This window comes from Phocoena sinus, chromosome 10 (genome assembly GCF_008692025.1).
Source record: "Phocoena sinus isolate mPhoSin1 chromosome 10, mPhoSin1.pri, whole genome shotgun sequence".
NCBI lineage: Eukaryota > Metazoa > Chordata > Mammalia > Artiodactyla > Phocoenidae > Phocoena > Phocoena sinus.
Window position 1 is genome coordinate 96,187,813 of NC_045772.1, and position 23,906 is coordinate 96,211,718.

The 23,906-nt window shown below is 39.2% G+C and overlaps 1 protein-coding gene across 2 annotated transcripts in view; it reads left to right on the forward strand.

The window, feature by feature from the left end:
• The first annotated feature begins 3,081 nt into the window (after nt 1-3,081).
• Nucleotides 3,082-23,906, forward strand: part of LOC116760238 (scavenger receptor cysteine-rich type 1 protein M130) — a 31,187-nt gene continuing 10,362 nt past the window's right edge. For both annotated transcript variants that reach the window (XM_032644809.1, XM_032644808.1), the window contains exons 1-11: nt 3,082-3,218; nt 4,361-4,447; nt 5,090-5,410; nt 8,319-8,639; nt 10,565-10,885; nt 11,408-11,728; nt 20,425-20,739; nt 20,837-21,151; nt 21,525-21,617; nt 21,696-22,010; nt 23,362-23,682. In XM_032644809.1, the coding sequence (XP_032500700.1) occupies nt 3,173-3,218; nt 4,361-4,447; nt 5,090-5,410; nt 8,319-8,639; nt 10,565-10,885; nt 11,408-11,728; nt 20,425-20,739; nt 20,837-21,151; nt 21,525-21,617; nt 21,696-22,010; nt 23,362-23,682 (2,776 nt within the window). In that variant the 5' untranslated portion in view covers nt 3,082-3,172. The remainder of the gene's footprint in view (nt 3,219-4,360; nt 4,448-5,089; nt 5,411-8,318; nt 8,640-10,564; nt 10,886-11,407; nt 11,729-20,424; nt 20,740-20,836; nt 21,152-21,524; nt 21,618-21,695; nt 22,011-23,361; nt 23,683-23,906) is intronic.

A 23,906-nucleotide genomic window follows, 5' to 3' on the forward strand; every position in this document is an offset into this window, starting at 1 on the left:
TTTATTCTGCCTGAAAGACTTCCATTAACATTTCTTGTGGTGTGGGTCTACTGGTGATGAATTATTTCAGCTTTTTAAAGTGAAACAAAAAAATCTTAACATTTGTATGGAAACACAAAAGACCCTGAATAGCCAAAGCAATCTTGAGAAAGAAAAATGCAGCTGGAGGAATCAGGCTCCCTGACTTCAGACTATACTATAAAGCTACTGTAATCAAAACAGTATGGTACTGGTACAAAAACAAGAAATGTAGATCAATGGAACAGGACAGAAAGCCCAGAAATAAGCCCACACACCTATGATCAAGTAATCTATGACAAAGGAGGCAAAATTATACAATGCAGAAAAGACAGTCTCTTTAATAAGTGGTGCTGGGAAAACTGGACAGCTTTGTAAAAGAATAAAATTGGAATGCAACTTCTTAACACATTGATTGAAAGTCTTACCTGAGCAGGTAACTTCTCGTAAAAGAATAAAATTAGAACACTCTCTAACACCATACATAAAAAATAAACTCAAAATTGATTAAAGACCTACATGTAAGACTAGATACTATAAAACTCTTAGAGAAAAACGTAGGCAGAACACTCTTTTATATAAATCGCAACAATATCTTCTTTGATCCAACTCCTAGAGTAATGGAAATAAAAACATAAACTAATGGGACCTAATTAAACTTAAAAGATTTTGAACAGCCAAGGAAACCATCAACAAAACATAAAGGCAACCTACTGAATGGGAGAAAATATTTGCAAATAATATGACCAACAAGGGGTTAATATCCAAAATATATAAACAGCTCATGCAGCTCAACATAAAAAAAAAAACATAAAAAACCCTGATTTAAAAATGGGCAGAAGACCTAAGTAGACATTTCTCCAAAGAAGACATACAGATGGCCAACAGGCACATGAAAAGATGCTCAACTTTACTAATTATTAGAGAAATGCAAATTAAAATCACAATGAAATATCAACTCACACCAGTCAGAATGGTCATCATCAAAAGATCTACAGACAATAAATGCTGAAGAAGGTGTGGAGAAAGGGAACCCTTCTACACTGTTGGTGGGAATGTAAATTGGTACAGCCACTATGGAGAACAGTATGGAGGTTCCTTAAAAAAATAGAGCCACCATGATCCAGCAATCCCACTCCTGGGCATATATCTGGAGAAAACCATGGTTCAAAAGGATACATGCACCCCAATATTCATTGCAATACTGTTTACAATAGCCAAGACATGGAAGCAACCTAAGTGTCCACCAACAGATGAATGGATAAAGAAGATGTGGTACTTATATACTATAGAATATTACTCAGCTATAAAAAAGAATGAAATAATGCCATTTGCAGCAACATGGATGGACCTGGAGATTATCATAGTAAGTGAAGTCAGAGAAAGACAAATGTCATATGATATGGTTTATATGTGGAATCTAAAAAGAATGGTACAAATGAACTTATTTACAAAACAGAAATAGGCTCACAGACATAGAAAACAAACTTATGGTTACCAAAGGGACAAGTTGGGGGAGGGAGGGATAAATTAGGAGGTTGGGATTAGCATATAAACACTATTATATATAAAATAGATAATCAACAAGGACCTACTGTATAGCACATGGAACAATATTCAATACTTTATAGTAACCTATATAGGAAAAGAATCTGAAAAAGAATAGATAGATGTATATGTATAACTGAATCACTTTGCTGTACACCTGAAACTAACACAACGTTGTAAATCAACTATAAGCCAATATAAAATCAAAATTAGAAAAAAAATACTATTCAAGCTCCTTTATTCCTAATGCAGAAAAAAAACCAGTGACAATTGTCTTTATTTCTATTTTTTTTGTTTCTTATACCTTAAATCCCTTTCTCTTTTTTCCTTTTAGCAAAGTGCTTCTCATACTTTAGGATACAATTTAAGCTTCTTATCACAGAAAAGAGTTTTCTAACTGTTTGTTCCTGTCTTCTAGTTGGTATGACTAGTTCTTTCTTTATTTTTCACACCGTGCTTTGAAACTATGTTCATTATTGCTATTAGATGTATTTCTCTTACTTGAATTTGACTTATTTAGAGCTAAAATCAAGTCTTGTAAATTTTTATTTCACAATTTGTAGAATTTGTAACAGCCTTGGCTAATTTTATTGCTTCATCCCATTAGAAAAGAAAAAGGAATGAAATAATGCCATTTGCAGCAACATGGATGGACCTAGAAATTGTCATACTGAGTGAAGTAAGTCAGATAGAGGAAGACAAATATCATATGATATCGCTTATTTGTGGAATCTAAAAAAATGTTACAAATGAACTTATTTACAAAACAGAATAGAGTCACAGATGTCGAAAACAAACTTATGGTTACCAGGGGGGAAAGTGGGGGTGGGGGGAGGCGGAAGGACAAACTGGGAGATTGGGATTGACATATACACACTGCTATATAAAAAATAGATAACAAATAAGGACCTACTGTAGAGCACAGGGAACTTTTCTCAATACTCCATAATGACCTATACAGGAAAAGACTCTAAAAAAGAGTGGACATATGCATATTTATAACTTATTCACTTTGCTGTACACCTGAAACCAACACAACATTGTAAGTCAACTATACTCCAATAAAAATTTTGAAAAAGGAAAGAAAAGAAATGCAAGTGCTGTCTATAGGTAATCTGCACAAAATTATTCATTAGACACATTTGATTATGCAAATAATATTAAAAGTTGTTATAACAATCAAGCTTTAGTGATTTAATTATATTTTGCCTATTTTACTTTAATTTTTTGACATAATTTAATTACAAAACAATAGCTATTTTATGCTTCTAATATATTAGTCCAAAACAAAGTGCAGAAATTTAAAATATTCAATAACAACAGTATATGAGCCAATATTTCCCCTTTAATTTTTATAAATCTGTAGTGAATGTTTCTCAGTTTTCTTTGGTTGTTTCATGTCCCAAATGGAAGAAAACATGAGCACGAAAGAGAACCTCCCTCTTTCAATTACTTCCCTTTTCTGGTTGACTCCACCTCCATTATGAAGTCTTCCTGTTTTTTTGTGGATGTGAAATGATTTTTTAGAATTCTTAGTGGTCCTCTTCTTTAGGAGACCATTCCTAGGGAATAATACAAGAAGACTTAAGTATCATAAAACTTTGGAATGGACAAACTCAGAATGGTGATACATGAAAACTCTGGATCTACTGGTAAAAGCTTCTCATTTGTTCTATTTACCCTTTAATGGAGTATAGCAATATTCTGGAAGTCAGTGGATCTGATTTAATAGTGATGGGCATCAGGAGGGTAAGTTATAGGAAAAGGGCAATAAGCCTATAAGGCAGTACGTTTTATCTCCCATAGATTCGAAATTGAAGATGTGAGATAAGGATTCGATTTGGCATCAAGTCTGTAAAACTGCTGAGGTGTAATAAAGTAAGGAACTAAAATTAACTGAATTGTATTGAGTTTGAAGCTAACAGTTGTTAGAAAAATAGAACAAGGAGGAATGCGTATTGATTGAAAGTTGATTCCCTAGAGGACATTTAGAATAACACGCCTGAGTGTTGAAATCTACTTTGTAACCTATGCGGATGCATTAAACTTATTTAGCATTCTTACTCTTTTTTTTTTCAAGCTTTTAGACTGAGGTATAGCATACCACATGAAAGCATAGGTCATAAATGCACGGTTCAGTGAGTTATCACAGAGAAGTGACTATCATAGCATTTTTACTTTTAAATTACTGTTGGGTGAGAGTAAGAAGGAGAATTGAGTGATAGAGCATTTTATGCTATTTTTGGAGATAAGGCCCAATAGTGGGGTTTTCAAATATGATCTTTGTCACTTTTTCCTCCAATGTATTGTTCAGCTACTATTTAGCAGCACTGTGCCAGGTACTGGTGAAACTGGTGAACATGATAGATATAATTCATTCCCTCATGGAACTTGCCATCTAATAATGTGGATCCGGTAGGCTTGGAGATAAGGGTATCCGTGGTTGAATATTGCTCTGTGCCTGAAGGGAGAACTGCCCGCTTCTAAGTTTCATCAATGCCTTTTCAGTTTTCCAGGTTTTAAGGCTCAATCTTGCAATGCTTTTTCCATCCCCAACTATCTTCTAATTCCTCACCCCTAGATTGCCTATAAACATGAATGTTTTCAAAGCTACTTCACTGAGGCTGTATGATCCTGGGTACGAATTTTTCCTGCCTGCCTTGCCATTTAGGGGGAAGGATATTCTGTCTTGGTGTGACCTTCTTTGTTAACCTCAAACCTCTGAAACCATCTGTCTCCCCCAAAGCCTCTTTTTGGGAAGACTCTACTTTTGCTCTCTTTCGTCTTTTCACAGAATTTAGGAGATGTTCTGCCCGCTTAAGTCCCTTCACTATTGCTGTGGTCTCAGTTCTCAGTGCCTGTTTGGTCACCAGTTCTCTTGGTGAGTACACTGTCAAGTTTACTCGCGACCTTAGCCCACTGTGGCAAGAGTCACTAAAAAGCAAATAATTCTCCTGAGGGCTAAATAGCATCTAAAAACATGCTTCATGGTTTCAAAGTAGAAGATAATAGGAAAATGTCTCCATTTCAATTTCCATTTGAGTCAATTAAGTTTCAGTTAGATTTTAACTAGCATTTGAAAAATTCATGGTATTTTCCATATATGTGTGAAATAGGCACTAAATTCCTTACAACTGGCCTTTTCATCCTCACCCTCAGCCTTCTTTCTACAGATCTTAGGATTCTGGAGAAACTTACATAGATTATCCCTATAAAATTTTGTAATATCTTTTTTTATAGTAAACTATCCATGAGAATATATAAATTGACGTTATAAAGAATATCAGCCATTAAATAAAGATATCGTACAGTATTGGATTACCCAGATTTACTGGGTTTATGTCACTGCTTAATTTGAAGCCTGAGATACTGAATGAAATAACATTCTCCTGTTGTACCATGGATAGGTCCAGAAATATTTCTCGAATCTGGCTTTGAAAAATAAATAAGTAATCTAAAGAACAATAATTTTCTACTTGCTCTTTGGATCTTGACCGATTGCTGCCCTTACCTATTGTTACAGGAGGAACAGACAAGGAGCTGAGGCTAACAGCTGGTGAAAACAAGTGTTCTGGGAGAGTGGAGGTGAAAGTCCAGGAGGAGTGGGGAACTGTGTGTAATAATGGCTGGGACTTGGCCACAGTCTCCGTTGTTTGTAGGCAGCTGGGATGTCCAACTGTTGTCAAAGCCACTGGATGGGCTAATTCCAGTGCAGGCTCTGGACGCATTTGGATGGATCATGTTTCTTGTCGAGGGAATGAATCAGCTCTCTGGGACTGCAAACATGATGGGTGGGGAAAGCATAACTGTACTCACCAACAGGATGTTGGAATCACCTGCTCAGGTAAGACTTGCATAAGTCAAGCCTTAACATGAAATGCTTTGTGAAAAAACATCTATGGGTTAAAAATTAAAAGGAGCCAGTTTTCTGTAAGTAATCTAGTCCACGTATAAAATTACCCAATCCATTGCTAAAAGACCAGAAAACACATGACACAGCCCATATTTTTAAAAAAATCAAAAGAGATTCTGAATACTACAATCAATGAGGAAGTGACTAGCTTCAATTTCATATTAAGTAATCCTACTATAACTTTCTACTTCTACATAAAAATATCATAATATCTAAGTTAATTCCTTGTCCCCTTTCCCCATAAAATGCAGCTTTCATGCATTGGCCCATAAATCATGACCCTTTTGCCCATTAATTGATAATCAACTTACTCTGTCAGGAAAGAAATATTCTTAGCACTAATCCTTTTTTGTTGGAAGAAGGATGTTTTGCAAAGTAGAATTGCTTCTTCCACTGTACAATGCTATTCATTTACTATTACAAGGCAGTTTTAGTTTTAATTTATAAAACATGTTACAAGTTTCATCTCACTTGTCCTTACAATAGCCCAGACATTTCTGCTGACAAATCCCAAGATCATGTTTCTGACCCAGTTCAGATTCCTGGGCTTCCAATTTCTCTTTGCTCACGTCGTTGACCTTTATGCAACTTTATCACCACCCAGCCTTTGTAGGAGAGATCATCTCCCCCGTAGGACTGATTTTAGAAAGGACTAATCTCTATCCAGGCATGGTGGTGTAATGGGAGCAACACAGGCTAGTATCTAGAAAATTGCTCAGCTGCTCATTAATGCTATTATTTTGAGCAAGTTGCTAAATCTTTCTAAACTTCAGTTTCTGAGCACCCAATGATATAATACACGTAAAGCTGCTGGTACACTGGTAGGTAATAGGTGTTAAAAATTAACATTAGTTTCCTCGTGGCTCACTGCTTCTCATTACCTAGACAACTCATTTCTCTTTCTTCTTCCTTCTCTTCCTCCATTCCTTTCCTCTTCCCCCTTCTTCTCTTCTTCTTGTCTTTTATTGTTAATCATTTTGCAGGGAAAGATAAGAAATAACAATTGTAACATCTACAGCAAAGTTAAAAATGATAATAAATCTTGCCAGGCTCTTACTATAATTATTGCTGTCTATAGAGTTGACTGTTTAAGCTAAGACATCAGTGTAGTACTTTTAACTCGTGTTCTGGTTTTCATACCTTTACATAAGGATCCTTTATATAAGGATGACATTAATCAAACTTGGATTTTGAAGTTTATACACCTAAACCTCCAACTGGTGCGTAATAATAGAAAGGGATGTGTAGCCACTCAGGGACTCATGAGTTTCATGAGGTTTCTGAATTCATATTTCTGAGGTTCCAGAGCCTGTATTTCTGAGATTCTCTACCCTGGTCAATGCTCAATCCCCAGAGCATCTACTTGGGAAATTCTATTATTGGGAAATTCTATTATTATCACATGCATAATAGTAAAGAGGATAGACTCTGGTGCTAGATTGCTTTTTGTTTGTTTGAGTTTTTTTACATTGTCTCTACTGTTTTCTGGGTGTTTGATCCTGTGTCAATTATTTAACCTCAGTTTGCTTACCTGTGAAGTAGAGATAGTGGTAATGACACATAATGCTTAATGTTTTTGTGAAGACTGAAGGTAGCATATGTAATACATTTGGAACTGCATATGCACATTTTGATTGTAAGCTATTATTATTATTCATGATACAAAATCTTGTTGAGTGGAGGTTCTTGTCTGGAGTTCAGTGCTTTTAAAATTGAATTACTGTTTCAAAAAAGAACTTGTAAGCATTTTATTCAACCAACAACAGTTTCTGGTTTTTAGGTGTCCCAAAATTTCATCCCCAGTCTCTTTTTCTCAGGTATTTTAGTCATCATAGAAAATCTAAGGATAGCGTATAGAGAGAATTTTCCTTATGAAAAAGCCATTCTTTGCTAAAAATGGTAGCAGGTGCTTCGGGGGAGGGAAAAGAAAGCTTTGATTCAGAAAAAAATTGGTAAGAAATAAATTATCTTGATTAACTTTTTTCCCCCAATTTTTAATGTTTTTTTAAAAATTTTGTTTATTTATTTTTGGCTGCATTTGGTCTTCATTGCTGTGCATGGGCTTTTCGCTACTTGGGACGAGCAGGGGCTACTCTTTGTTGCAGTGTGCGGGCTTCTCATTGCTGTGGCTTCTCTTGCTGTGGAGCACGGGGTCTAGGCACGCGGGCTTCAGCAGCTGTGGCACGCAGCTTCAGTAGTTGTGGCTCACGGGCTTAACTGCTCCTCAGCATGTGGAATCTTCCAGAGCTCAAACCTGTGTCCCCTGCATTGGCAGGCAGATTCTTAACCACTGCGCTACTAGAGAAGTCCTAATGTTTTTGTATACCACTTTTGCAAACTATCATGCATGCTTATGCATTGTTTTTTTTTGCTTTTTCCTGTTTTCTAATTTCAAATTCAACTTCAAGCATTCATGCTCTAAACTGATGGTCATAAAAAAAGATTAAAATAAAAATTTTAACTGTTCAACAAATGACTGGTTTTTCATTTTTGCTTCTTTGTAGTATGAACAAATTTTATTTTTTCAAGCTTTTTAAATAAATACTTTGAGGCAAACGTATCTATTTCTACATAGAAGTGTTTATTATGCCTCAGTAATGGAAGGAAACAAAACAGAACACAAAGTAAAGTTTAATCTGTAAAAGATTTTTTTACAGATTAACCGTTGGTTGGTTTTCAAAAGATTAAAGTTCTCCAAACTGTGAACAGGGGCAGCATCCAAAATGAAGCATCATTTTTAAGGATAGGATCAAATCTCAAGTGACTAGAGGAATATTATTTTCTAAAATCACTTCTGAATAAATACTACTTCTGAATTCTGGTCTTTTCTCCACTCTAGATGGATCTGATTTGGAGATGAGGCTGATGAATGGAGGAAACCGGTGCTCAGGGAGAATAGAGGTCAAATTCCAAGGACAGTGGGGCACTGTGTGTGACGATAACTTCAACAGAGATCATGCTTCTGTGGTTTGTAAACAACTTGAATGTGGAAGTGCTGTCAGTTTCTCTGGCTCAGCTAATTTTGGAGAAGGTTCTGGACCAATCTGGTTTGATGACCTTGTATGCAATGGAACTGAGTCAGCTCTCTGGAACTGCAAACATGAAGGATGGGGAAAGCATAACTGCGATCACGCTGAGGATGCTGGAGTGATTTGCTTAGGTAAGGACTGGCCTGTGCTTTTTCTGTTCTCCATGAGAGGACAAAAAAAGGGGACAAAAGTCTCAAAAGGCTGAACTCCTAAAAACAATGAAGTCTGCTTCTTTTATTGCCTTATTATTACCTCATTTCAGGATGCAGTTCTGATACCTGTGGAATTTTTACCTTAGGATAAGTAGGTTAGGGGGGAATGATGGCAGTGAAATTGAGATCCAAGTCAAGAGGGTAGAAGGAAGTGTTTAGGGAATAGTCCACTCCCCCCATCCCTCCAAAAAAAACGAAAGAAAAAGAAAAGTTAACTGTTAAAAACAGGTTAAAATTTTGCTTTCTGTATGTTTTGGAGCACCCCCTTTATCACTCTCTACCTACAAAAGTCTCCTCTGTAGCCATTTTGACCCACCCTTTCTTAAACCCACCTTTTCTTAAATTCACAGAATCAAATGATTAAAAAAATTGGTTTCCTATTAAAACCTCATTTATGCTAGTGCTATGTTATGAGCAGGCACTGTGTCTGTCTGGAAACTTTCATGTTTCACGCTTGATTACGGGACAGGGACATGGCTTTGCGTGTACAAGACTGTCACTCTCCTTTCTTCACTTGAGTGCCGAGTTTGAAGACCTAGTAAGTCTTGAACCCCAGGGAATATTTAGGAAACTATAACTAGGGTAAAAATGTCCCTGTATTCACCAGGTATTTTTTTTTCAAATGAAGGAAATTCAATTCAAACTAACTTTAAAATGAGACAATACTGACTCAGAAAAGTGGGAAATCCAGGAGGTACAGTTGGCTCCATCCAAGCACTGCGCGGCTTGCGGGATCTTAGTTCCCCGACCAGGGATCGAAGCCCGGTCACAGCAGTGAAAGCACGGAGTCCTAACCACTGGACAGCCAGGGAATTCCCAGATTGGCCTTTTTCTTGTTGAAGAATGTGACCATCTATAGTCTAAACCACAAAGAATGGGATTCCTACAGAAAAGATGGATTCTGTTAGCTGAAGAAAGTGAAAGGGATTTGGCGTAGAAAAAACACAGTATGTACCTTCTGTTTCCCTTTACCCATCAAAATCTTTCTAGGTCCCCAATCAGCACGTTTCTCCTCAGTGTGTTTTATACATGCTGAGTAATCACAATAAACAGCATTGTGACAACGAGAACCAAAACTGCCTGAGGAAAAAAGCAATTTATTTATTATAGGATATTACTTAGAATCAAGTTCTGTTCTTTGAGGAATATTGATTGGGGGAAGTTGAAAGTAGTAATGGTGAGGTCCCTTTTCTCTTTGCTTTGCGTTTAAACTACAGACGTGGTCAAAAAGGGGTCAGGCATGTAATACAAACCAGGTAGTCTGGGTAGACAGTGAAGTCAGAGGCAAAAGTGAGTATTGAGTATTGAGGCAAACAGGAGTGTGTAGGTCCCACCTAGACACCTGCAAACATATATTTAAAAGGGAAAAAACCAAACAATTCCAACAAAAAATCTGTGGTGATCAAACAAGCGAATCTCTAGATAAATTTCAGTCCCTGGGCCTCCTGTTAGGAACTCTTCCTATAATGCATGCTCTCCATAGTGAAAAGCCCTGTCTTCTTTTTTGTTTTTTTAATTTTTATTGATTGATTGATCTTTTCCATTATGGTTTATTACAAGATATTGAATATAGTTCTCTGTGCTATACAATAGGACCTTGTTGTTTATCCGTTCTATATATAGTAGTTTGCACCTGCTAGTCCCAAACTTCCAATCCGAAGGAAGTCCTGTCTTCTTGCCTGACCCACTCCTCCTTCCATCTTTAATGATTTTCAGTGGTAATATATCACTGTCTTCTCTATCTCTCCTTATATCTCCCCCCTTAACTCATCTCAGGTACAGCTGTTTACAGTGCCTTCATTCTTGTTTCTTTATCACTGACTTGTTTTGTTTCCCTCTTACAGAGGGAGCAGACCTGAGCCTGAGACTGGTAGATGGAGTTACCGAATGTTCAGGAAGATTAGAAGTGAAATTCCAAGGAGAATGGGGGACAGTGTGTGATGATGGCTGGGATAGTAACGATGCCGCCGTGGCCTGTAAGCAACTGGGATGTCCAACTGCCATCACTGCCATTGGTCGAATCAACGCCAGTGAAGGAATTGGACACATTTGGCTTGACAGTGTTTCGTGCCATGGACATGAGTCTGCTCTCTGGCAATGTAAACACCAAGAATGGGGAAAGCATTATTGCAATCATAATGAAGATGCTGGTGTGACATGTTCTGGTAAGTTAAAACAAAACAAAACAAAAAGAAAAACAGAGGAGGAAGGACCTGTGTTCTTTAGGAGTAGGAATAGGTGTGAGATGTGTGAGAGAGAAATATCTAATAATCTCCTTGTTGGGAATTCTTTTACAGTTGTGAGGAATCTTTAACACATTCTTTATATGACTAGTTTGGTGGGTTGTCTGACTCTATTTTCTATAATAATTTTTCCGACTGCTGTTAGGGACCACACTTCAAATTCTAAATCTACCTGGAGCTCCAAAAGACAAAATTATATAAGTCTTTTCTTTATATCTGATTTGCTCATATTTTTTAGTCACTGACAATTTTTATTAAGTTTTGAAACTGTAATCCCATTTCTAACCAAATTCATGGTTTATACTGACTCTTCGAAAAGCCAGGAGATGGGTGAGCCAGAATTTCCAGTGTCTCAGTATCTGGGAAGGAACAAGATTTTAAAAATACCCTTTGGGAGCTAACCTCCGTATGTATCTATGGCCTAAGTTTATGTTTCTTTTGCAGATGGATCAGATCTGGAACTGAGACTTAAAGGTGGAGGCAGCCACTGTGCTGGGACAGTGGAGGTGGAAATTCAGAAATTGATAGGGAAAGTGTGTGACAGAGGCTGGGGACTGCAAGAAGCTGATGTGGTTTGCACGCAGCTGGGATGTGGATCTGCACTCAAAACATCCTATCAAGTTTATTCCAAAATTAAGGCAACAAACACATGGCTGTTTTTAAGCAGCTGTAATGGAAATGAAACTTCTCTTTGGGACTGCAAGAATTGGCAATGGGGTGGATTTAGTTGTGATCACTATGATGAAGCCAAAGTTACCTGCTCAGGTAAGACTTTCAATCAACGTGTTAAGAAGTTGCATTCCAATGTTATTCTTTTACATGTAGCTGTCCAGTTTTCCCAGCACCACTTATTGAAGAGACTGTCTTTTCTCCATTGTATATTCTTGACTCCTTAGTCATAGATTAGATGATCATAGGTGCGTGGATTCATTTCTGGGCTGTCTATCCTGTTCTATTGATCTATGTGTCTGTTTTCATGCCAGTACCATACTCTTTTGTTGATTGTAGCTTTGTAGTATAGTCTGAAGTCAAGGATCCTGATTCCTCCAGCTCTGTTCTTCTTTCTCAAGATTGTCTTTGGCTATTTGGGGTCTTCTTTGTTTCCATACAAATTTTAAATTTATTGTTTAGTTGTGTGAAAAAAATGCCATTGGTAATTTGATAGGGATTGCATTAAATTTGTAGATTGCTTTGAGTAGTATGGTCATTTTAACCATATTGATTCTTCCAGTCCAGAAACATAGTATATCTTTCCACCTCTCTGAGTCATCTTCAATTTCTTTCATTAGTGTCAACGTTTTCTGAGTACAGGTCTTTTGCTTCCTTAGGTAGGTTTATTCCTAGTTATTTTATTCTTTTTTATGTGATGGTAAATGGGATTGTTTCCTTAATTTCTCTTTCTGATAGTTCATTGTTAGTGCATAGAAATGCAACAGATTTCTGTATATTAATTTTGTATCCTGCAACTTTACTGAATTTGTTGATGAGTTCTAGTAGATTTTTGGTGGCGTCTTTAGGACTTTCTATATACAGTATCATGTCATCTGCAAACAGTGACAGTATTACTTCTTCCTTTCCAGTTTAGATTCCTTCTATTTCTTTCTCTTGTCTGATTGCTGTTCCTAGAACTTTAGATACTATGTTGAATAAAAATGGCAAGAGTGGGCATCCTTGCCTTTGTTCCTGATCTTAGAGGAAATGCTTTCAGCTTTTCACCATTGCGTTTGATATCAGGTAGATTGCCTATCTGCACTTCACTTAGTTCTTATTCTGGGGTTTTATCTTGTTCCTTTGTTTGCAATATGTTCCTCTGTTGCCTTATTTTGCCTAACTTGCTGTTTTCAGTTCTACATATCTGGTAGATTGGTTACATTTCCCAAACTTAGAGAAATGGCCTTTTGTGGGAAATGTCCTATGCTTTCAGCAGCACACTCCCCTCTGGTCCCCAGAGCTGTATGCTCTAGGGGTGCCCCCCATGTTGACTGCACAAGTCCTTCTGATGTGTTTGGCATGGGGTAGCTGGCTGCAGAGACCAGGGGTGTCCCAGGACTAGTGCTGTTTCACTGTGGGTTGAGCCAGGTTCTACAATGGGTGATTGCAGAGCCAGGGTTCTCAGATCTAGTGTCATACTGCTGGTGGGTGGAGCTTTTTCCTGACACGGCTGGCTGTGGGTTCCGGGGTGTCCCAAAGCTCGTGTTGGCCTGCTGGTGAGTGGAGCTGGTTCCTGGGGCAGATGGCTGAGGGAAGCTCGTGTTGGCCTGCTGGTGAGTGGAGCTGGTTCCTGGGGCAGATGGCTGAGGGGTCCGACATGTCTCGGAGTTGGTGTCCACCTGCTTGTCAGTGGGACCAATGTCCAAGGGATGCATGAAGCCATGTCCTGGAGCTAATGCCAGCCACTGGAAGGCAGACCGGTCCTGGGGTCCCAGCTATAGGGCCCAGGAATCCCAGAGCTGGTGTTGGCCTGCTGATGGACAGGGCCAGGTCCCAGAGGTGCTGGTACTGGCCTCCTGGTGGGTGGGCTGTGTCCTGACAAGGCAGGTTGTGGGGCTACAGCGGTCCTAGGGCTGGGGTCTGTCCACTGGGGGATAAGGCTTGTCCCAGGGCCAGCACCAGCCCTCCGGTGGGTGGAGCCAGGTCCCAGGGGCTCTGGCTGCAGGGCCCTAGTGGTCCCTGCGCTAGTGCTGGCCCACTGTCATGTGGGGCTGGGTCCTGGGCCCTCTGGTGGGCAGGGCCATGCTCCAGGGTAGCTGTGGGCTCAGAATGTCTCAAGGAAGCCTGCCTGCTGGTAGGGGCAGTAGTGGGGGAGGGGTGTTACTGCCGGATAAATTGGATGGTCTCACAGTACTGGTGCTGACAGGCTGGTGAGTGGGTCTGAGTCCTGGTGCTAATAAGCTAAAGAGAGGATTCCAGAAATGACTTTTTCTAACACCAGTATCCTTGTGGTAGAATGAGCTCCCCAAAATGACTGCTGCCAGTGTCTGTGTTCTCAGGGTGAACTCCAGTCACCTCCTGCCTCTCCGGGGGGCTCGCCAAGATCAGCAGGTGGATCTGACCCAGGCTCCTTTCAAATTACTGCTTCTGCCCTGTGTCCCGGAGAGGGTGAGATTTTGTGTGTGTACTTTATGAGTGGAGTCTCTATTTCCCACAACCCTCAGCTCTCCCAAAAGTAAGCCCTGCTGGCCTTCAAAGCCAAACGTTCTGGGGGTGCAGGACCCCTGCACTTGTCTTCCTGGTGCAGGATTCCTGGGCTGGGGAGCCCGATATGAGACTTAACTTCTCAAGTTGGATGCTTAATTAATTTTGATTCTTTCCTGTTCATTAATATAACCATTCGAGGTTATAGGTTTTCCACTGAGTGTACCAGTAGCTATATCGTATAATTGATGAATTGATGCTCTGTGAATCTGGGACACAGAACTTCCTATGACTGTTATGTGGTCATTGTGAATTGCTCTTTTTAGTATTATAAGGTTTCCATCTTTTATGGTTGAACAATTTTTTTTTTCTGGCTATGCCACACAGCTTGTGGGATCTTAGTTCTCTGACCAGGGATTGAACCTGCGCCCTCGGCAGTGAAAGCGAGGAGTCCTAACTACTGGACGGCCAGGAAATTCCCCCAAAATTTTTGTTCTGAATCAAATTTGTCTGATGTTAATATCTCACCTGTTGCTTTATTTTCTATTCTCTTACTTTCAACCTTTACAAATAATTTTGTTCCAGGTGCATCACTTGTACTCATAATAGAATTGGGATTTACGTTGAAAAGGACTCTGATAGAGTTACTTGTTTGAAATGGGAGATGTATTTGACCTTAACTTAGTCATATTATGTGTTATTATGTTGTCATAATTATATATGACATAATATTTATTGTCGTGTAATATGCTACAACTGAAAACATATTTCACTCTATGACCTTTATGGGGCCTTTGCATGTGTTTGGGAATGTGTAAGCATGTTTGTATGTCTGATAATTTCCTTCTAAATTTAGAAAGGGTTGTCTATTTTCCTATTAATTTATTTTATTTAATTAGTATGAAGTTCAGCTGCAACTACAAGAAATACCACCTGAGTGGCTAAAGAAAAAAAAATTTTTTTTCTCATTTAAAATAAGTCAAATAGGTAAGAAGTTTAAGGCTGTTTGGGTGGTGCTGTGGTCACCAAGAAACACCTAGAGTTGTTCTTCTGCAGTAATTTATCAAATGCTACTGGACAAGGATAATGAGTTGCCCTGCAAGTGACGAAAGTTGTTGGTGAGCCAGTTAGATAGACCAGGTTCTGCCCTCTGAGAAGCTGCTCTCTGCACGCTGTCTTTCATGAGCCCAGGTGCTCTTCTCAGGGCAGTACTTCCTAGTGCGTCTTTCTCATAGTCAATTCTAAGTTCAGTTTGGAGAGTTTACCTGTCCGGGGGCTGCACAGCTTTCACAACCCACTCTCTGCTGATACTGATTTAGGGACCCTTGGATTGCTTTTAGGGTTGAGTAATCATTAGCCGATGTCGGCTGCCCTCAAAGTCAGCAAAAAATTCTCTCCAAACTTAGTAGTCTGTTTGCTTTAATCCAATGCCATGTGAAAGTAAGAACAAAGAATAAATTACGTACTTTGATCTATCCTGTGACCAGGCCCTTCCTCTTAATTTACTGGCCACTCCCTCACGAAATTAGTATTTATCCTTCCATTTCTTCTTGCAGTCTAGCTTCTTCTAGACTGAGCTTACCTCTCTCTTTAGTGTTAAAAGTGGCAAGGAGGATTCATGCCATGTCAACATTCTGATATTTTTCTTTTTTTATACCTTTATAAAAGTATACTTTTCCTTTTTTACACTTTTCCCAGTATGTTCTCAAAGTTTTCGGGTTTAGTAAGCACATGGTTTTCTTTTCAAGGTGACATTTGTCCAAATGTCTTACCATGGATAACATGACTTATTAGTGCTCCAGCCTACAATATCTGAGTCATTAGTATATTCTGCCCATGAATTCCATTCAACCATATCCAAAATTTAGGTTTTATTACTAGAGTACCTCGCTTACGATAACACATTCTGAATTATTTAGGATTCTATTAAGCCACCTATAATAGAAATCGCAAATAGCATAAATCTGCAACTTAAGGTGGACCCCTCTTTACAAAATTATATTTTTGTTTGCTATCTGCCCTATGTGCACTTTGCTTCCTTTTGTAAACTCTCTTACTATATTTCTGTAGCTTTTTGGAAGCTCTTCTATGAATACTTATTTTGGGGCCTAGATTTTAGCTCTCTCCTAGTTTTTCTAGAAATAGAGGTTTGTAATTTTATTTTTTGATTTACCGGATACTTTCAGAAGATTTCCAGGAAAAAAATTATGGAAATACCGTCTCTGTGCCTGTCAAGTTCAAACTACGAATTCCATAATCTGTTCAAATTCTTAGACTTTTATAAAGCACAGGGTTTTATGGCTGATAGGGGCCAGAACTAAGTAAAGCTGGAAGACTAGAAAGACAAAGTAACAATTTATCCCTGACACGTAGTTTAGACAAGCCAGCTACAAAGAAGTCTAAGAATTTTGGCCACAAAATTGCTTTGAATCCCGGACATTTTGTTTGTGATGACGGTATATTTGCTGTAGAGGACATCTGAACCTAAGAAATGGTTCATTTGAGTTGTGTTTTATTTTACTAAAGTCTAAAAAATAATTTTGAAACTAGAATGATTTATACTTCTTCAGAGTCTGGAAAGGAATAAATGATGAAAATGTATCAATGCTTCTTTAAAGCATATTGTGTATTTTATCTATTACTAAGCAAAAGGAAGTAACTCTAATGAATTATTTCTTATATTTGTTCTTCATTTCTCCATTTCTTCATTTATTCATTTCTACAGAAAGAAATGGGTACAGATTTAGTTATTGATGTCAGGGAAAGTTTAACTTATTGATTAAAGGAGCTAAATCCAGGCACAAAAATTCAATTAATGGCTTTTATGTTAAAATGCACTCATAGGTTTAACAGGGAAAAAAAATCCCTTAAAAGGGTAAATTACCAATATTCTAACCATGTACACAGAGTAAATGGTATAAGAAAGCCAATCTGTGGTACAGATTAATGTGTTACAAGCAGATTCATGAAATAAAAGGCTGAGGATACAGTCTCCAAGACATTTCTGGGTGGAAGAATTTCTCTTTTGCCCTGAACTCAAATATTTTATGACAAAGGAAATAAGAGGATACTTACAGAAGGGACTTGTTTTCAAGTGCTTCACAAGTTTTCACCATTAAAGAGAAAGTTATTTGTTTTTGCTTTTTTTTGGTTGGGGGGAGGTTGTTTTTTCACTGGTTGTGTTTTATTTTGTTCGAGATTGATCTAGATGAGAGAGCAAGAGGTTAAAAGAAAGCTGAATTTGGCTCAATCTAAGAAACTGTTTTTATTCAAAGGTTTAGGTCTGTCCCAAAGTGGAATAGGATTATATGAATATTAGCTAATGATATCTTGGAGGAATTTCATGCTCAAATAATGGTTCAACAAGATTAAATCAAGGACTTGACTCAAGAATCTCATTATTTGTGTTGTAGAGGCATTATTTGCTTTAAAGTCTTAGCTATGTTTAGAAAGCAACGTGTTCTTCAACTCAAATTTGGATAGAACTTGCGCTGTACATATTTAATGGATAAGTGGTGAAAATTTTGCATGCTGAGTTATTCTATGCTTCTATAATAGAGAATATAGTCAGATCTAGAACACTTTAGGAAATTGGTGAGGGCTGATAGTATATCTGTGTCATGCTGATAGTAATGTTGAGGGATCGTAAAAATTAGTGATATTTAACAGCAGGCATCGCTAAAAGACTTATGCCTTTTAGATAGTCCAATTTATATGCATTTCCTTTCTTTCCTCTCTTTTAAGATGAATTAAAGGAAATAGTTTGTATCTCGCACGTAACTTGAATTACCGCTGAGTATGTTAAGAGAAACTCACACTTATCTTGATGAGTGTGCTCTCAACCCGGCAAAGAATGTCCTTAGAACCTGAGCCCCATTTCTTCAGCTCTATTTCTGGTGTGTCTTTTCTTTACGTTTTAAATTCCAACCATGGTAAATTATCCATAATTTCTCAATTACATCATGCTATTTCATGACTGTATTCTTTAACTGCCATATCACACATTATTTACTTGGCAAACTCCTCATCTTTTTATCAAACTCAGTTCAGGTTTAATAGAGCTGGTGACTCCTTCATTTGTTAGTTTTGTATCTAAAATATGTATCTAGTTTTGGACTCAAATTATTATTTGAACATGTGTATCTTCTACTAAATTATGTGTTCTTGAAGGAGAGAGCAATTAATGAGAAACTGAGCAGCCTTGAAAAGAAGTAATTTTTTCCCAGGTACATAAGGTTGGGAAATACATAATAAGTAGAGAGAAAAGTGTCTGCAGAGGTACAGAAGCTTGAGAAAGCACATTTAGGCTGAGGTATCCGGTATGATTGGTAGAGTAATAGATGTTAAGGCTTTTCAGGTGACATCATAGAGTATTTTCAAGTATGCTAGGAAAACAATGCTTATTATCCCCCCTTAATTTGAATAGATGGGTGATATTGGGGAAGCTGCCAAAGCTCTCTGTGCTGCAACTTCTTCAAAAGAAAAAAATGGTGATAATAATATCTACTCCCTCATGGGAATTACACAGCAAGTGATCAATACACGTTAGCTACTGTGGTTATGATTATTATTAGTAGTATTAGAATTATCTGTCCTCGCTGATAGACTGAACTCTGTGCTCATCCAAATGCCTAAAATATTGTAGGTTCTTAATAATATTTGTTAAAAAGATAAATTATTATATAAGTAGTAAAGAAACACCGACTTACCTTGAAGACAAAGAAATTACGTGAAAATATTTGAACTTTAATAATACACTCATGGTCATGGTGTAGATTTCTTGGAAAGACGATTTAGAAGCTAGGAGACCACTTAGGAAGCTATTGCAAAAGTCTACATGACAGGGCTTCCCTGGTGGCACAGTGGTTAAGAATCCGCCTGCCAATGCAGGGGACACAGGTTCGATCCCTGGTCGGGGAACTAAGATCCCACATGCCGCGGGGCAACTATGCCTGTATGCCACAACTACTGAGCCTGCGCTCTAGAGCCCATGAGCCACAACTACTGAAGACCATGTACCTAGAGCCTGTGCTCCGCAACAAGAGAAGCCGCTGCAATGAGAAGCCCGTGCACCACAACGAAGAGTAACCCCCGCTCGCCGCAACTAGAGAAAAGCCCGCGTGTAGCAACGAAGACCCAACGCAGCCAAAAATAAATTAAATAAATAAATAAAAAGTCTACATGACATATGATGACAGATTACATCAAAGTAACTATAAATATGGAGGGAAAATATGCTGGAGGACTGACACATACTGGTGGCTTCTTCATGTGCAGTGTATTGTAGGGGATCACGATTCTAGGCTCTCTAAATCCTGGCCCTTCGCTAATTTGCTGTGCGACCGTAGCAAATTACTACAGTTCTCTATGTTTTAGTTTCCTTGTCTGTAAAACTGGAATGTTATTAATAGTTTATACCCTAAGGCAATTGTAAGGATGAAATAATGTTTGTTAAATACTTACTAAAATGCCATATATATATATATATATACACTCACACAAGATAAGGGTTCACTTTAATATTCACTACTATCATTATTACCATGATTTATGGGGAGATATAAAGGGGGTTCAATTTCAGGTGATTCTAATTTGGTCCTGGATACTATTAATTGAGTAAGGAATACCATGGGGTTATCAGTACATAATTCATTCCATTTTGAACAGCTTAAGTTCCAGATGTCCAAGTAGATCTGCTTATACATATAAATTTAAAGAGAAATGTATAGATGAAAACATATTTATTGGCAGTTAAGAGAAGATGTCCATTGAGAAGATGAGAAAGGAGGATAGAACTTTGGTTGGGGAACACACGAAAGGTTCTGATAAAGCACTGTCAGGAAGGAAGGAGGAGAAAACAGGGAAAAGGAGCATCTCGGGTCAAGTGTGACAGGGAAGAAGAGGTCTGCTGTTCATTTTGGAAACAGGAAGTGTTGATATATTAAAAATCCTTACCTAGAACCATTTGAAATGGTTGGGGCAGACCGCTTGGGTGAAGGACTGCATATAGGGCTAAAAAGTAGAGAGAATGGACACCCATTATCTGTGGTCTCCAGTGTGATGCTTAATATAGGCAAAATACTGAAAGGAAAGAGTAATCATGCTCCAGGAATTACAGGTTCCAGGAGGCAAAGTTCCAGAATTGTCTCCGATGAAGTGGTTAAATGAAGGATGGGGAGGTCTGGAATTTGCTAAGCTGAACTCTAGGCAGAAGAGCCAAGAGGAGAGAATAGCTTCCCTTTCTCACTTTTCACTCCCTGCCTCACTCTCATCATGAAGGAAAATCTTGGAATCATGTTCTCTCTCACTGAAATATTATTTTTCAGCCCACAGGGAACCCAGACTAGTCGGAGGGGACATTCCCTGCTCTGGTCGTGTTGAAGTGAAACATGGCGACACCTGGGGCACCGTCTGTGATTCTGACTTCTCTCTGGAAGCGGCCAGCGTGCTATGCAGGGAATTACAATGCGGCACAGTCGTCTCTATCCTGGGGGGAGCTCACTTTGGAGAAGGAAACGGACAGATCTGGGCTGAAGAATTCCAGTGTGAGGGGCACGAGTCCCATCTTTCACTCTGCCCAGTAGCACCCCGCCCAGACGGGACTTGTAGACACAGCAGGGATGTTGGAGTAGTCTGCTCAAGTGAGACCCAGAGCACATGTTCACCATGTTCCCATACTGTGAAGAGGGTAGGGTTAGGTAGTCACAGACATCTTTTTAAAGCCCTGTCTCCTTTCAGGATACACCGAAGTTCGCTTGGTTCATGGCAAGTCCCCATGTGAGGGAAGAGTGGAGCTCAAGATTCTTGGGACCTGGGGATCCCTCTGCAACTCTCACTGGGACATGGAAGATGCTCACGTTCTCTGCCAGCAGCTTAAATGTGGAGTTGCCCTTTCTACCCCAAGAGGAGCACCTTTTGGGAAAGGAAGTGGGCAGGTCTGGAGGCACATGTTTCACTGCACTGGGACTGAGCGGCACATGGGAGATTGTCCCATGACTGCTCTGGGTGCATCGCTGTGTTCTTTGGGGCAAGTGGCCTCTGTAATCTGCTCAGGTAAGAGAAAAAGGGCAGCCAACGATGAGCCTCTCCCACGGCGGTGTGCCTTAAGAGAGGGCGTAACTATAGCGAAGAACAGAAGTAAAAGGGAGTGATCCATTTTGAGGGATCATGAGAAGTGTGCCAGAATATTAACTTCATTTATCTTTTTAGAGGGAAAGTAAACTGAATTTTCATGGGCCTCATAATTATTTAGTGCTGAACCATGTGCCTTCTCAGAGTACCTGATTCATTCCCAGCCTGGTTGACCCATCCACCTTTCTCTAAAACCATGTTTGTCCTAGCTCACCTATTGAACACTCCAGCTGACCTCCTTTCGTCACCCCAACTTTTTGTATCTCTTGTGACTGATGACGTTTGGTGTTTGCAGGAAACCAGAGTCAGACGCTACCCCCATGCAATTTATCATCCTCGGACCCAACAAGCTCTATTTTTTCAGAAGAAAGTGGTGTTCCCTGCATAGGTAAGAATCAGTGACCAGTCTATGAAAATGATCTCAAAATCCTTAGAAATGCATTTATATTTTATTTTCTCTTTGCAGGGAGTGGTCAACTTCGCCTGGTAAATGGAGGCGGGCGTTGTGCTGGGAGAATAGAGATCTATCATGAGGGCTCCTGGGGCACCATCTGTGATGACAGCTGGGACCTGAATGATGCCCACGTGGTGTGCAAACAGCTGGGCTGTGGAGGGGCCATTAATGCCATCGGTTCTGCTCATTTTGGGGAAGGAACAGGGCCCATCTGGCTGGATGAGGTGGACTGTAATGGAAAAGAATCTCGTATTTGGCAATGCCATTCCCATGGCTGGGGGCGGCACAACTGCAGGCATAAGGAGGATGCAGGAGTTATCTGCTCAGGTGAGTTCTGCATAATTACAATTGATTATAATTGTATAAGAAAGGACTGAGGTGGGGCAAAGGGTAGTGAAGGATATTAATCTGAGCAAATTCCCTAAAATACAGGTTCAGAGGGAACACTTGTGAGATTCGGGCTGCCAGAAGTGTGGATTTGATGAATTAGTGCTACCTCATGTGCAAGGTAGTATTATATCAGAAAGAGAAAAATTCAGAAGTGAGTTTGCATATCATGAACATGACAGCAAAACTAATCATAAGTTCTTTTATGAACATATGTGGAGCTGGATGTTGGGTAAGGATTTAGTGCACCGCTTGATGAAAGCTGTATTAATAAAGTAGATTAAAAAGGACAGCAGAAATACATTTGGTGCTACATTCTACAGAGAAGAAGATAATCACCATGCCCAAGTAATTTTTAATGACAGATAAATTACCATAACAGGACACTGCTCTTGTTTTGTATACATGGTAAGATTTTAGAAAGCATTGTGAAGTACAGAAATGTACTCAGTTGTAGTGTATGGGAAAAAAAGAGTTCTGTGACTTAGGGAAGTGAAAAATTCTGTATGCCAGAAGAGATTTTGCTATCAATCACATTCAGTGACGTAAATCTGGTACAGGACATACACAACAAAATTGTGAAGTGTCAGAAAGGGAAATATTTCAGTTTAAGGAAATGTATATAAAACATTGGTTTTAGTGGCTGAGTATCTCAGTAAATTTTAACTATCAAGGACAACTGCCAAAAAATGAACAGAATAGGGTTAGAAAGCTAAAAGTACAGTAATTTAGGGAGAAAAAAATCCAAACTACGTAATTCATAAAAGGCTCTGAGCCTTTGATTAAGATTTAGAAGTCAACTTAGAGTCACTGTTGGCATTTTAAAGAGGTCTCTAATTACAAAATCCAAGACTAGAAAACCAGAAATATTTATAGAACAAATACTATATTTTAACAAAATCTACCAAATCATCCGGAAGTTTCTAAAGAATTACTAGCAATGAAATTACTAATGTATCGTACCTATTTTTTTTTTTTTTTTTTTTTTTTTTTTTGCGGTACGCGGGCCTCTCACTGATGCGGCCTCTCCCGTTGCGGAGCACAGGCTCCGGACGCACAGGCCCAGCGGCCATGGCCCACGGGCCCAGCCACTCCGCGGCATGTGGGATCTTCCCGGACCAGGGCACGAACCCGTGTCCCCCGCATCGGCAGGCGGACTCTCAACCACTGCGCCACCAGGGAAGCCCTATTGTACCTATTTTTAAATCCATTCTCACATCAGAGTAAAGGGAGAGAGTCCTCTGAACCTTCAGAAAAGATTTAAAACTGCTAACTCTGTATCTCACCCCAGAGTTCATGTCTCTGAGACTCATCAGTGAAACCAGCAGAGATACCTGTGCAGGACACCTGGAAGTTTTTTACAATGGAGCTTGGGGCAGCGTTGGCAAGAGTAACATGTCTGCAGCCACGGTGGGAGTGGTATGCAGGCAGCTGGGCTGTGCGGACAAAGGGAGCATCATCCCTGCATCTTCAGACAAGACGATGTCCAGACACATGTGGGTGGACAATGTTCAGTGTCCTAAAGGGCCTGACACCTTATGGCAGTGCCCATCATCTCCATGGAAGAAGAGACTGGCCAGCCCCTCGGAGGAGACCTGGATCTCGTGTGCCAGTGAGTATCCGTTGGACTGTATGAAACTTCCATTCTGTAGCTCCACTAGCATCTTCTGATCTAACTAAGCAAGAATGAGTAAACTTTGGTTAATCCTTATTCTACCTGGATAATGTAATGGGTTGTATTTAATTTGGCCTGTAGGTACTCAGGATCAGTGATCATTTCCCCAAAAACAATCATACTCTGACGGTCTTCTCAAAGTTTTATTCAGTTGCTATCTC